At 54.5% G+C, this 14,527-nt stretch overlaps 1 protein-coding gene across 4 annotated transcripts in view; it reads left to right on the plus strand.

The window, feature by feature from the left end:
• The window catches only part of SH2B2 (SH2B adaptor protein 2), a 30,329-nt gene that overhangs the window by 12,960 nt on the left and 2,842 nt on the right, over nucleotides 1-14,527 (plus strand). For 3 of the 4 annotated variants that reach the window (XM_027882116.1, XM_027882111.1, XM_027882115.1), the window contains exons 4-10: nucleotides 610-711; nucleotides 4,591-4,682; nucleotides 6,848-6,942; nucleotides 7,125-7,301; nucleotides 7,413-7,606; nucleotides 8,371-8,542; nucleotides 8,969-10,481. In XM_027882116.1, the coding sequence (XP_027737917.1) occupies nucleotides 610-711; nucleotides 4,591-4,682; nucleotides 6,848-6,942; nucleotides 7,125-7,301; nucleotides 7,413-7,606; nucleotides 8,371-8,542; nucleotides 8,969-9,282 (1,146 nt within the window). In that variant the 3' untranslated portion in view covers nucleotides 9,283-10,481. Of the gene's footprint in view, nucleotides 1-609; nucleotides 712-4,590; nucleotides 4,683-6,847; nucleotides 6,943-7,124; nucleotides 7,302-7,412; nucleotides 7,607-8,370; nucleotides 8,543-8,968; nucleotides 10,482-14,527 lie in introns of those variants that run through there. The other variant, XM_027882112.1, reaches the window with a different exon arrangement.

The following is a 14,527-nucleotide window of genomic DNA, read 5'->3' on the forward strand; positions in this document are numbered from 1 at the left end:
TTAAAACAAATATCTGGGGAATTTGTTGCTCAGCAAACACTTTGAGTGGGAGGCACCGGGTCCTGCCCCCCCCATCGAGGCTCCGGCGGGTGCCAGGGGCCCCTGGGGGAAATTCATTTTTCTTTATTTTAATGTAATTAAAATTCCCTGCATGGCTGAGGCTGCTGCGTCGGAGCTTCTCCTGTGCTGGATAAAGGGAGCTGCTTTTCCGCATGGGAAACATCCCCCATCAGACAGCACAGTTCTCTCCCGGCGGATCCCCGTTGGGAGAGGGTTTAAGATGGAGAGGAGTAAGTGGTGCTGGCAGAGCTGGCACTTCAGCCTGTGCTGCAGCAGGGAGGAGGTTTGGCACTTAAATGCACCTCCCTGTCTTCCACTGGGCCTCCTCTTGGTTTAATTCAAAGAGCTCAGAGTTATCAGAATGGGAGGGAAATCAATGCTGTTTATTCCCCCGCTGTAATAACCACACAGGCTGAGCTGATCTTGCCTGTGAGAGCTGCACTGCGTCGTCCCCAGGGACAGTTTGATTCAATTGAGTGACTTTTTTCATTCATTGATTTCTTTTAATTTATTTTCTTTGGGGTTTTTTCCCCCCGTTTTTTTCCCCAGGCTTCCAAACCCAAGGTGAGCATCCCGCTGTCGGCCATCATCGAGGTCCGCACCACAATGCCACTGGAGATGCCCGACAAAGACAACACCTTCGTCCTAAAGGTGAGAGCAGGGTGTGTGTCCCTCCATGTGCACCTGCTTCCAGCCCCTGCTGCAGGGATGCTCAGTTCCTGAGGGGATCGTTGCCTTGGCTTTTGGAGCTGAGATGCCGACAGCACTAATGCTCCCCATGGGATCCGTGTCTCCTCCACCTGACACCCGGGGATTTGGGGATCGAGCTGTTTGCCTGGCTTTCACCGTGGGGCTTGGCTTCTCTGTGTCACTAGGAGACAGGTTAAATTAGTGTCCAGAGACAACCTGCAAGGGAAAATACTCCTTGGTGCAGCTGCTTGTGGTTTTCATTGTGCTGTTTCATTGACATGGGGCAGTGGCACTCAGGGCTCTGGTCTAGTTGGCAAGGTAGTGTTCAGTCAAAGGTTGGACTCCATGATCTTAGAGGTTTTTTCCAACCTTAATGATTCTGTGGGAACAGCTGTGCAGGGCCACTGAGACCCTGGGGATCAAACTACCCCACGTGAGTCTGGGGGCACGAGCAGAGTGTGGAAGTCTCTCCAAAAGAGACTTTTCCGTATCATGCAGTTAATTAGCTTAATGCTGCCTCCTGCTCTGCTGGAAGGCAACAGCCTGTCATGGCAGATCAGGGCTGAATCTTGCAGGGTCCTGGCCACCATGATGATGGATGTGTTGTTGGAAGTGGTGTTTCTCTCCAGCTAGTGGGGTGGTACTTTCCTGTTCGTGTGGAGTCATGCTTTCCATCAGAGCTGTGGGATGTGCCCAGCTGGGAGGCAGCACATATACATGGGGGAACACCAGCATTTTGAGTGTTTCTGTGTCCTACCTCTGCTCCAAAAACACCTCTCTTCCTAAGAGCTTCTCCCCTAAGAGTGTGTGGCAAAGCAGATTGGAGAGGCCAGGCTTCCCAGCTGAATGTACCTGCCTGAAAGCTTAGAAAACTGTGTAAGCAGAGGAAGGTAAAATTAAAACTTGGCTTTGTGAAAACCCCTGCACCTGGTAGCCTGCTGGCCATGGCACACATTCCCATGGCAAATCATTTTCCACCAAACCCAGCTCCTTGTCAAGGTCCCACATTTTCTCCTGGCATCTCCTTCAGGGCATCCTCCCTGCCCCAAGGGCTTCTTGCTCCTCAGCTTCAGCCTCTGCTGCGCTCTGTGTCCACCATGGCCATGGAGGGTCATTCAGCTGTCTTCTGTGTCTCAAAGACCAACCTCAAGAGTCTTCTGGCCTCCAGACTGACCAGCCCAAGGTCCTCCTTGCTTTCCTTGCAGGCTTTCTCCTTGCAGAGAATTCCCCAAAGTGTACATGGGGCCATGCCCAAGAGCGAATAGGAAGGATTGCTTCTCCTTTGATTGCTTCTGCTTTCTTCTTCCTCTTTATCCAGCCCAAGCTGATCTGGCTGTTTTCTTCATACCCTGATGATGATGATGTTGACTCACACATAGCTTGTGGGCTGGTGCAACCCCTCAATGGTTTTTGCAGAACTGCTCCAGAGTTGTGATTCCCCAGCCCAGACACCCACAGCAATCGGTGTGAGCCCAGAGCTTGCCCCTGTCCTTGAGCTGGAGGCATTTTCTTCCACTAAGCATTTCTCAGCTTTGACAAGAGCATTTGAATTCTTGCCTCATCCTTCAGCACACTTGCAGAGTGGTGTCACCCATGAATTGATCAGGCATCCTCGCTTGCCTTTGTCCTAATCACTACTGAGGAGCAGCACACATGGAGAGCCTTTGAGGGGAAGGAACTGCTGAGCAAATCCCTCAGCTTTGACCATTGGCCATCAATAGCCTGTTAACCACTGATCACTGCTCTTGGAATACTGCTCATCAGCTACCTCTGGTCGTGTTTTCTAGGTCCCCTTGCAAATCCCACCTCTATTGTGTTGCATCAGTGTCTGAAGTGTGGCTGGTGCAGAGGACGTGCCACTGCTTCTCCCCATCCCAGGGGCTGTCACAAGCATGAGCAGATGAGTTTGACTGTGTTTGGTCATGACAGATCCCTGCTGGGGGGGATTCAGCTCTGGGGGTGCTTTCTGGGTGTCCACAAGGGTCAGTTTCTTTGGCTGCTGGAGGAGAACTCTGGGTTTGCCCTCTTCCCATCTTCTGGAGACAGAAATGCTCTATCCATCCCCACCACTAATGGATCAGTGGCTACTTCAGCCATTTCTTTAATTTACTTGGGGAATGCTCCAAACCCCACCAGTCAAAAAATGCCTGATTTATCAGGTACCTCCTGCTCCTGCCCTGTCCTGGCCAGGGTGCTCACCCTGCCACAGGGGGAATTGACTGGAATCGATCCTTTGAGTGAGCAGAGGCAGCAAGCGTGGCATTGAGCCCCTCTCCTACTGCTTCCAGCCAGCCTTTGCCCTCCCCTCCCAGCTGTGGGCACAGAATGCTATTCCTCTTTCTCACATCCATTATTACTTGTGGCTCATTTTCTGTCCAGTCCCTTTGTGCTGGGACATCATCTTGCTGTTCTGCCATTCCCCCCTTTGCTGGCTGGACTTGCAAAAGGGGGTGAAGCACCCACAGGTGCTGGGGTAAAGGTTAGATGGGTAAGCTGAGTGCTGTGGTTTCCCTGCTGCCTTCCTGGGTGATGCTTCCCTTCCCCAATCTCAGCCTTCACACACTGCAGGTTTATGATGGGTGGAAAAGCCCCTGCCTTGTTTAGGGAGGCCACACTAGAATAGCTGCTGCCAAATTGCCTAAAAATGAGCAGGCAGCATGTCCCCAGCTCCCATCAGACACCAAGCACATGCAGTTTTTTCCATTGCACAAGCAGGTGCTTGCAAAATACCCAAACCCTGCACGTGCTTTGCTTGCTGTCATGCTCTGCATGAGTGAGCAGCCCTGTCTCTCACGTCAGCTTTGTGTGTTGTCCTCAGAATGCCAGAGAAGCTCCTTTCCTCTGGTTAAACAAATTAAGGGGGGTTGGGGGGTGTCTTTGCTGCTCTCCTACACCTCTGCCTGGGGCAGGATCACTCAGGCACAACCCAAGCTGTGGCAGGGACCAGGTCACTGCTCAACCTCAGCCGGGGCTCTGCTCCCTGCCCTCCCTGCTTATTTTCAGGACAGTGATTCAGTTGTTTGTGATTAATTTAATTTGCTTGGAGGTTGTCTCAGCTGGCAATGTGATACCCTCCTGGAGTCAGGGATGCTTTGCCAGCTCAGGAACGCGATGTATAAAGCTCCATGAAGGATGCAGGGAAATCTGCCAGAGGCACACAGCATCCCATGGCATCTGTGGCTACTGATGTGGGCTTCTGGGTTCTCCCTGTCCCCAGAAAGGCACAGCTGCTTTGGGTTTGCCATTTTGGACGCTCTTTTGCATCCTGATTTTTGCCTAATATTTTTTTCCCTGTGAAAGTGGGCTTCTCTCCCACCCTGCTGCAATCAGAAATTCAAGCCTCATGGACCAGCAGGCAGAAAAGATAACAGAGGAGAGGTTTCAACTCCTGGCTTTGGGGCATGGCAGGGTTTTGGGGCAGAGAGCAGCGTGGCTTCTACTTTACCTGTGCAGAGCTAGTTTTTGGGGGGCACTGAGGTGCCCAGAATGAGAGATGCTATCCGTGCTGGCACATAATGCCGTGTATCCTCAAATGCCGCCAGCCAGGTGTGGTTTTGCCATGGAGGCTGTAAAAACCTTGTAAAAAAAACTTGTGATACATGTGCTAATAACTGTGGGGTGGGAGTTTTCCTCTGAGCCCCATCTTTGGTCAGGGGGCACACCCTTGGGCACACCAGAACACTCTGTGGGCCGCCCCTCGAGCCACCCCTGTGCTGGGATGAGGCAGGACATGGATTCTCTCCTGCTCAGCAGCAGGTCTTGTGGGGGTCCAGCTGGGTTATGGGGGGTGGGTGGCAGGACCCCAGCACTGCTCACACCACCGTCCCACATTGCCTGCAGGTGGAGAACGGGGCTGAGTACATCCTGGAGACCATCGACTCCCTGCAGAAGCACTCCTGGGTGGCGGATATCCAGGACTGCATCGACCCCGGGTAAGATTGCTGGGGGAAGGGGCCTTGTGGGGCTGAGCTGGGCACTGCTGTGCTGCCCTCACCCCTGAGCACAGGTTGTTACCCCAATGCAGTTTTTGCTACTCAGTTTGTTATAGGAGTCCCCAGCTCACAGCAGTCTGAAGGCCAAGTTTGCAGCCTGTGTTTGCAGAGCACTGGCTGCCTGTTCACTCTTCCCTTCTCCGTGTCACCTCAGCCTGGCAGAGGCAGGTGACCTGGGAATGCAGCCTCAACGTGGGAACCTTCTACCACCCACCTTCTGAAGCTTTTATACTATATTTGAGCTATTCTTCATGGTTTTTTCTAGTCTGACATCCACGATATATTTAAGATTCTGCTGGTTAAATCGATTTATTTACGTTTCTATCACAGTGGCATCGCACTCAGCCAGAACCTCTCATCTGCTGTTTCATCAGCCCATGCAGCAGGTTACGTGTTAGGGAGGTTTTGTGCCCGATGCTGCCGCCCTTCAGCTGGCTCAGACAGGCCCAGCCTCTGGGGAAACCCTGGCACTGCCCTTCTTGGCACAGTTTTGGAAAAACAAGGTGCCCATGCTTGCAGAGGTGAAAACCTCAAGCGAACCTGGAACAGGGCCTTGGAGAGGCTCCTGCTGCCTCCAGGCTGCCTTTGCCCCCTTCTGCTGGAGAGAGGCAGTTTACAGGGCTGGTTACTGTGGAGGCTGCGTCTCGTGGGGAGGATGCACTGAGGCACTCCAGATTTTTACTCCTCCAGTTCCTTTTCCTGTTTTCTAAAATGTATAACGCATTGGCACAGGTTGCCCAGAGAAGATGCAGATGCCTTCTCCTTTAAAGTGCTAAAGGCCAGGTTGGATGGGGCTTGGAGCAACCTGGGATAGTGGAAGGTGTCCCTGCCCAGGGTGGGGGGTGGAACGAGCTTTAAGTCCCATAATTCAAGAAGCAGCGCTGAGGCTGGGCTGCTGAGGGAGGCAAGGCTGGGAAAAGGCCCTTTTTTTTCCCACTGCATGTTTCAGTGCCAGTTTTCCAGCCGGAGCCGAGCACCACGGCCGTGCTCCCCTCAAGCCACCGCAGGAGCCGCCGGCATCCCTGCGCCAGCCCCTCTGGCAGCCTCCCAGCCTTCTCTGTTTGCTTAGCACCCAGCGCCGTCCCGCTCTGGCCTCCGGACGTGACTGTAAAGCAAATAATAATGAACTCCAGAGCAAATAATAATGAGCTGTTTAATACACCGACACATGCGCTCGCTGCCAAGAACGAATTTCCAGTCAGCTCCCGATGCTTTTGCCAAGGGCTGCGTGCTGGAGCCGCCGCGTGAGCGCCCGGCGACGGCTTTTCTGCAACGCGCTGTTGGTTTTGGTTTCCTTCCTCCCTTCTTGTTTTTAACCGGCTGCAGCTGAATGACTCCCAATGGCTGATTCACTTACTGGCCACTAAATAATTCAGCAGCTCACGAGGGAGCCGTTACCACCGACGCAGACGCTTCCTCGCTGCCTGTGCCCACGTGGCCGCCGTTAAGCAAGAGTAGCCCAGTGCTGCTGGCAGCTCTGGCAGTGCCAGGCTCCTTCTGACAGCCAGGATAAAAATAGGCTGTGGAGCAAGTCGGGTGCTTGTGCAAGAAGGATGCTCAAGTGCACAGGGAGGGTTGGCAGCAGGGATGCTCTGTGGGGGCTGCCCCCCTCCCTTGGTCTGTTCCCACTCATTGTCTTGCTCCAGGCCTCTTGGCTTGTTTTTTTTTTGATGTCTTTTAGGGTTGTAATTCCCTTTGCAGAGAGTGAAAGTGAAAGGGTGGAAGTTGGTAGTGGTATTGTATGTGGGTGCACCGATGTCTTGCGAAGCAAAGGGCTGGGGGTCAAGGTGATGGATTTCCATCCAAACCAACAATGTTGCAGCAAAATCCTGCAGCTGGGACTGACCAGCATGACTCTATAGCATGGGCTTTCAGGGGCTTAATCCCTCTTATGCTGGTTTCTCACTCTCAAAAAGCCATGTTGTTTGGTGGCTGCTCTGCCTCTCTGTGGTGTTGGTGCTTCTATTCGAGGAAGCAAATAGATCACAGCTGGAATTTTGTTTGGCTGAGTCCCTGTTCTGTGCCAATCAGTGGAGGTGCCACACGTGCATGTGTCTGTAGCATGGCACCCAGCATGTGACCATGTGCTCTGTGTTCTCCCCCAGGGACAGCGGGGACGATATTGAGCTGGTGTCCTGTGCACAGGGAGGCTGTCTGCCAGGCAAGACAACTTCCTCCAGCTGCGAGTTCCTGGCTGACGGTAAGGACCTACATCTGGGAAAGCCTGGGAGTCCCTCAAACCCATAACGCAGCCCTCAGGTGTCTCTGAGAGCCGAGGGCATCCAGCGTGATTGCCTTCAGAGCAGGACAGCCCTCACCTTTGTCCAGTGATGGTGGGTGATGCTGAGCCATGAGCCTATCCCTCTGCAAATTCCCTTCCAGATGTGCCCAAGCCACCGGACAGATGTGCCCTGCCCAGCGCTCACAACACCACCACGGCCACCGCCGTCCCCGTGTCCCACGGCCGGAGCAGGGACTCCCTGGGGGAGCTTCTCACCCATGTCCCACTGGAGAACTTCCTGCAGACGCTGGAGTCCTCCCCCACTGCACATCTCACAGGTACCGGGATGCAGGATGTGGCCCCAGCATCTCGCTCTTGAGGGAGAGGATGAGGGGGCAGGGGGGGTGATGTCTGGGTGCTCCCTAAAAACCTGCTGTCCCTGCGGGCAGGGGAGGACAGCGAGGCGGAGGCGGAGATCAACCTCTCTGACTTCCCCTGGTTCCACGGGACTCTCTCTCGGATCAAGGCGGCTCAGCTGGTGCTCTTCGGGGGCGCCCGGAGCCACGGATTGTTCGTCATCCGGCAGAGCGAAACGCGGCCCGGGGAGTATGTGCTGACCTTCAACTTCCAGGGGAAAGCCAAGGTGGGTGTCCTCTGCTTCTCTGTGAACATCAGCACTAGCCCTGCCCAGCACCCCGGGTTCCTTCCCACTCTGCAAGCAAGCGGGTGCCATGCAGTGACCCCAAACACAGCAGCTCTGCAGGGGGCTGCACCCTGGCAGGGCACCCCCAGGACTGCCTGCCCTTGTGCCCCCAAGAGCCCTCTGCACCCTGCTCAGCCCCTTCTACACTTTCCTAACTGGATCAGTGCCTGCTAGGCCAGCACAAGGTTAAATATTATTAAATAATAAGCGTATGGAAGCCCAGCCTAGCCTGGCACATCATCCCTTGCCCTCTCCTTTTTCACTCTGTGCCCCAAAGTACATGAATGCACTATGAAGAACCAACTCCAATGAAGTTTTCTGCTGAGTTTCTAGCAGAGGGCACACGCTGTCAGGGGTTGGAATATAACTGCCTGTTCTTGTCACCTGTCCTGCAAGTAGTTCAGGTGGGCGAGGGTCTTCCCCACAGCCATCTGTGACACTGGGATGGAGCTTCAGCCCCGCTGGCTGCACCCAGCCTCCCTTCTCTGGGTGTTTCTTTATGGTTTTGATCCCTAAGAGGGGCTAAACTTCTGGGGCTGCAGCGAGTGGGGTTTTGCAGGAAACCCCCTGCAGCAGGTTAAAAATGACAATCCTGAGTTAGGAGCAAACCTCCCTTGGCTGACGGAGGTGGCTCCTGCTGCTGATGGCAAGGGTGGCCTCGCCCTCGTGATCCCCGGCTCACCCGCTGACCCCTGTGCTTGCAGCACCTCCGCCTGTCACTGAACGAGAGCGGGCAGTGCCACGTGCAGCACCTCTGGTTCCAGACCATCTTCGACATGCTGCGCCACTTCCACACGCATCCCATCCCCCTGGAGTCGGGCGGAGCAGCCGACATCACCCTCCGCAGCTACGTGGTGGCCCAGAGCCCACAGCCCGGTAGGTGCTGGAGCCGGGCAAGGGCAGGGCTGCATGTGGAGGGTTGGGTGTGAGGTTTGGGTGATATCTTGTGTGGAACTAAAAGGGAACGATCCCTGGGATTCCCTCCCTGAAGCCGTGCCTGTGCTGATGCGCGTGGCTCTGGAGAGGTGCCGAGGTGGGTGTTATCCTGTTGGCGGGCAGGGAACACCACGCAGCAGCAGGGCTGTGCTGGTGTGACCCCCGTGTCCCTGGCCGTGGGTGTCAGTCCCCTGGCTCGAGCGGGAGGGGAGGAGAGGGGTCCGCAGGGCCCAGAGCATCCTGCTGTGCTGGGGGAGTGTGGGCAAGGGGGGTTGGGGAAGGACAGGGTCGAGGATGGAGAGGATGGGCATGGGATGGTGCCAGCGAGGGAGCACTGGAGGGGTCAAGCTCTTGTCTCCCTTGCAGATGCCGGCCCCCCACCACCCCTTGTGCCACAGCCCCCAGGCTGCCGGGTCGACCTGCCACCTCCGCACTACTTCTGCAGCACAGCACCCACCGGCCCGCCAGCCCCACCGCCTGCTGATGGGGTGGCCGTGGCCCCCCCTGTCACTGTCCCCGCACCCTACCACCGCCTGGAGGGTGCCCTGGGCCCCCGGAGCCGCAGCGACAGCACGGAGCGCCGGCCGGAGCCCCCCACCGCCAGTGCCGAGGACTACCACGAGGCTGACAGCGCCCGGAGCCGGACCCGGGCCGTGGAAAACCAGTACTCCTTCTACTGAGGCCCCCCACGCCTGGGGACTGGATGCGGGGGGGAAGCGGGGCAGCTGTTCCCCTCACCGCTGCACCAGCCTCGCCACCTCCTCCTGCCACCACCAGCAACCCAACCGGGACATCCTTCTTGCTCCCTGCTGCTTTTGGGAGCTGTGTCAGCAGGAGATGTCCCAGCTGGACCTTGCGCCAGCCCTAAGGTTGGGGCAGTGCTGGAGGTTTGGGAGGCTGAAAGAGTCAGTGCCATTTTGGAGCTTGCAACCTCTTCTTTTTCCCTCTGGACCAAGAGCTCTCCGAGGGTCAAGCCGAGCTCCCTGCATCTCCTCCTGGGTGTGACCATCGTGGGATGGCAGCCCGGAGCTGTGACAGGATCCATCCCCCAGCCAAAGCACCTTGGCACATCCATTCTGGGGCGAGAGCCCAACATGGCCAACAACCTTCTGGCACCATCGCCCTGCAAACCAGCTGCCGAGGGACTCTGGCATTTCGGGATGACCATGGAAATGGCAGATCTACATGCAGAGACTGCGCTCACATACATGGATCACTGAGAGGGCACCACTGAGGGTTTATCCAGGCTGGCCTTTGGGCTCCCTCTGAGGCATGTGTTTCCCACCCTCTGCCAGGAAAAGTTGTTTTTTTTTTCCCAAAGCTTAATGAATTGCATTCAAGGAAGGGTTTTTCTGCTATCCTGCCTTTTGTGTTCCTTTGTTTCCTTTCTCTCCTTGCTGTACCTACAGAGAATCCCTGGGTAACCCCTTTCTTCCTCCCTCTCTTCCTTGGTTTTTTAAAACCTAAGCTCTCTACAAGGGCAACAGCTCAGCCTTCTGCCTGCTCTCTGCCACAGCTGGGCAATGTTTTCCATTGATCATGGCAAACCTTGGAAAATATGACAACACCCCTGCTTTGCATCAGTTCTTGATCATTTGGAATGTAGAGGGGGTCAGACAGAGGCCCAGGGGCTGTGTCTGGAGGTGAGGGACAGCCCTGCCGTGCAGGTGTTCAGCTGGGCTCCCAGGTATGAAAACACTACACATCTTCAGTAACTGCTATTGAAAGTTACTGTTTTTTCTTAGACAAATAGAAATGCCCAGGAAGAGCAAAAGAAGTGGGGCTGTTGCCAGGTGGGTGAGCAGCCAGCCGGCACAGGGGGCCAGGCCAGGCTGAGGGGCAGGACTGCCCTTACCAGTGGTTGATGTCCCTCCCTAGCAGCTGTGGCTTTGGAGTGCCTGGACAGGTTTCCAGGTAGAGCAGACCCCACCATAGCAGCTAGAAGTTACCACTTAGTGCAAAGAGAGGTACAAGCCAAGCTACAACCTAACTCAAAAAAAAAAACAACCTTGAATTTGCCTGGAATTTGGTTGGGCCAAATTTTAATTTTTTTTTGGTGCCTTCTTTCCTGAGCTAGCAAAGCATGTCGCCAGCGCTCGAGTCACTTGTGCCTCCTGCTTCCAGGGGGCAGGGAAGGTGTCTCCAAGGCTCCTTCTGCAATTTGAGAGCTGCCTTTCTGGCACATGGGTGTGTGAGATGAGAGCTGGTGGATCTCATTCCTGCAGGAAATGCCACCTTCTCCCCAAATGCACGGCCCTTCAGAGAGCAGCAGGAGCAGTTTGCTCTGTCCAGGGTATTTCTCCTTCCTCAGCTCAGCTAAAACCCAGCTTGGAAGAGCCCAGGCAGCAGGGAAAGGCTGATGGGTTTAACCTGGACACACAGAGTGAATGAGGGGGGGTTTTGGATACAGCGCAGACATCATCACTCTGGTTCCTCATTGAGGTCCCAAGGAGCTGGATGGGAGCACTGCCTTACAGACCTTCAGATACTGGCTGGTTTCTCACTTTCTGTGTCACAGGATAGGAAGAGGAGGGGGAAGCTACGATCTGCAAGCAGAAATGTTAATTTGTAAATAGGGAAGAGTCTGGAAGAGTTTACTGTTGTGTAGAATAAATTAATTTTATTTAAAAAACAAAAAGGGGGAGGGGGACTTGATAAACAAATGGAGAACTCGAGTTCTGGTTTTAAAATAAAATCACTGGTAAAAAGGATGGCATGTGAGCATGAGCTTGGGTTTTGCTGGATTTGCTACATGAAAAAAAGGAGGGTGCTGTCATGTCACACGTTTGTAGACCTCATTGCTATCTCAAGGCAGGTGGGGCTGGGCTCAGTCTGTCTTTGCCTGATGGAGTGCACTGAGGAGGGAGAGAGGGGTATTTTTCTCACTGCTGAGCAGAGGAAGGAGGAGGAGGAGGAGGATGGGTCCAGGCTGCACAGGACAGGCTTTTATCTCCTCCCAGTCTCTTATTTTCTTTGTCTGATCTGTCACTGGTGCAGGTTGAAATGCCTCCCTCCCCAAAGCAGAGTGGATAATAGAGAATGAGCAGCTCTGGGGTATGAAGATGGACCTCCCTTGCCAAGGGCCTGTGAGAGCATCTCCCATCAGCCATTCCCCACAGCCTGTCATTCCCCCTCCTATGCCTTCGTCTCTCCTGGGAGGCAGTGCCTCTTGTTCTGACGTTGTATGTCTTTCTAGTGTGCTCTTTTCTGCTGAGAATCCCCTGGGAAAACTGGGGCATTGTCCCAGACTGTTCTGTCACAGCTAAGCAGCGTGACAGACACAGCTAACACATGGCTTTTGGGGGGGTGGAGGGAGCTGCTCAGCTCAGGAATCAGGCCACGGTTGTGTCATGATCCATTCACAAAAATATTCCCTCCCCCAAAAGGCTCCAGAGCCTGTTCACTGCTCCTGGAGAGCTCATCCATCAGGAGCTGGGCAGCTGGGGAGGTGACAGCCCCTCCTTGTGGATGACTCTTTTCCCCTCAAGGCTGGCACTGAGAGATGTGCCTGTGGGACAGCTGCTCTTCCTGCCTAAACCTAAACCATTCACACCTCAGCTTATTAGCAAATTGACTAACTACAGCATCAGTCTTGCTGGAAAACATCCCTTCCTTTCCTTTCATAGGATTCCTGGGAGGCAGGATGCAACAGCCTTTTGCATCTAACACACAGATCTGGTAGTGAAGGGAGGGGAAAGCAACCTCAGTGTGTGGGCTGGGCTGGATTCTGTGCCAGCGGTGCCCTCTGCCCAGGGCCAGAACAGGACTGGGCTGCAGGGATGCTGGACTGGTTTGCAGGGATGTTGAAGTGGTCTGTGGGGATGCTGGCTCTGAGCTGTGCCCTGGCAGAGACTGTGAACAGGACAAAAATGCAAAGGGATTTCAGCAGCGCAGCCGCCCACATTTCACGTGGGTGTTGGAGCTCCACAGCTGCTCCTGCCTGACGTGCAGGGTCTGTCTCAGCAAAGGCTTGCAGTGCTTCCAGAAGGATCCCTTTGGTAGGAAAACTCCTCAGAAGCACAGTGGAGCTTTATCAGGGATCTGGGTTTTGTTGTTTGGTTTGCACTGACCTATGAAAACACTTCCCTGTTCTAATGCAAATCCCATGACCCCAGTAAGCCCAGTTCTGCCCAGATCCCAGCCCAGCACTCTGATTTCGTGGGCTTTGTATTTTGCTGAAATACTTTCTATTTTTGAATGACCCAGTAACAGGCTTGGCCCCCCTCCCTGGATAGATATATTTTAAAAGTAATACGTGCATAACACACCAAGAGTCTGCACCAATTCCGGAGACATGTAGGTTCAGAGTAAGATGCTCCCTGGTCTCTTTCCCCACGGTTTGCGTGGGCTCTGTTGGATGACAGGGCTGTGAGCTGTCACTGGCACAAGCCACGCTTTGGGCAAGTGAATCCAGCTGCTCCCTGCAGCCCGTGGGGACTGGAAAGCAGCTCTTCACTCACACCCGTGACAACTTGGGGGTTAGCAAAACCTTCCTGTGCTGTGCTCAGGACTAAACAGAAAGGAAACTCAAACAATCTGCACTTCTGCTTCTAAAAAACGTTCTGCAGTGACTGAGCAGGGACCAGGGGCACATACCTGCCCCTGCCTCTGTAATGGCACTGGTGTTTCCTTGGCAAGGCTGAGTCCAGCCTGGCAATGTAAGATTTCTGTTCTGGTGGGCTGAAGAGGACCCAAGGCTGGGAGAGCTGTGGGCACAGGAGCTGAGGAGCTGGCAGACAGCATGGGGGAAGCTGTTTGCATTGCTCCAGCCAGGGCTGAGACTGCAAGGATGCCTTCCAGGACCAGCGGCCAGCTGGGAACTCAGCCAGCACTAAATTCACACCATTCTTTTACAAATCAGGTTGGTAAGACAAACACGAGGCACAAACTAGTGTGATTTCCATAGCAACCTCAGTGAGGGTTGAAAAGTCTTTTGTAAACATAGGGCTGAACCTGAGGATCAGCTCCGGTTTTCTCCACGGAAGGGAGAAGAGAATGGGGGCTTAATAAATTCAGGTCATATAAATGAACTATAAATCTCAGAAAAAGCCATTCCCAACGTCTCTGTTCCCCTTTCTGTCACCCTCTCCACATGCACAGCACGAAGCTGTCTGAAACCCAGAGCCCAACTTCTCGGCTCCAGCTTATCTCCATAAACTACACAAAGGTTTATGCCCCTCTTCCATTGCAGCTGACCTTTAGTAGCTAATTCTCTGACGCACACACAGCCCGAGCACATGCCATGCCATTTCTGTAGGGCCACAGCGACTTGAAAAGAAATTTGGCTTGCAGAGGAACCTGATCACAGCCAGCTCCAGCTCCTCTTCCCCACTCGTGGCTTCCCCCAGCCCCGTCAGTCAAGCGTGGATTGGAGTTTACAACCCCTCAGCTCGTCCAAGCACTGCTCCTGCAAAGCCCAGAAGTGAATAAGGATGCAGATAGTGCAGCATCCCCTTTCTGCTACCTGCCCGTGTCTCCACATCCCCCAGTGCCCGGCAAGGCCATGCCGTGGGGAATGGCACTGCCGTTCATCACTGTCAGCAGACAAAGCCCACGGGCAGCGCTGGTTAATTACCAAAGTGACACGAACAGATGGTGCAGGCAGCCTGCCACCGAGGCACTGGGAAGTCCCGTATCGCTTACACCGTCACGGGGAAAGGATTTGGCAGGGCTGAGGGTGCCGGTGAAAAGCACGCTGAATTTTCACCCTCCTCGGGGCTCAGCTGAGCCCAGAGCCTGGATGGAGTGTGGCAGATGACAGAGCTGCCTCGCTAATGGGTCCTGTTGGGGACAGACTGAACTCGCTGCAGCCTGGAGAACGTGCTTGGGGTGACAGAGGAAATCAGAGCTCAGCAAACGCAGCTTCACAGGGAGAAAGATGCACAGCCACAGCTGGGACATGGGAGAAGTGACGCAGGGAACAAC

Source organism: Empidonax traillii, unplaced genomic scaffold, assembly GCF_003031625.1.
Source record: "Empidonax traillii isolate 1590-97213 ecotype Southwest subspecies unplaced genomic scaffold, ASM303162v1 scaffold101:size1699134, whole genome shotgun sequence".
In the NCBI taxonomy this organism is placed as follows: Eukaryota; Metazoa; Chordata; class Aves; order Passeriformes; family Tyrannidae; genus Empidonax; species Empidonax traillii.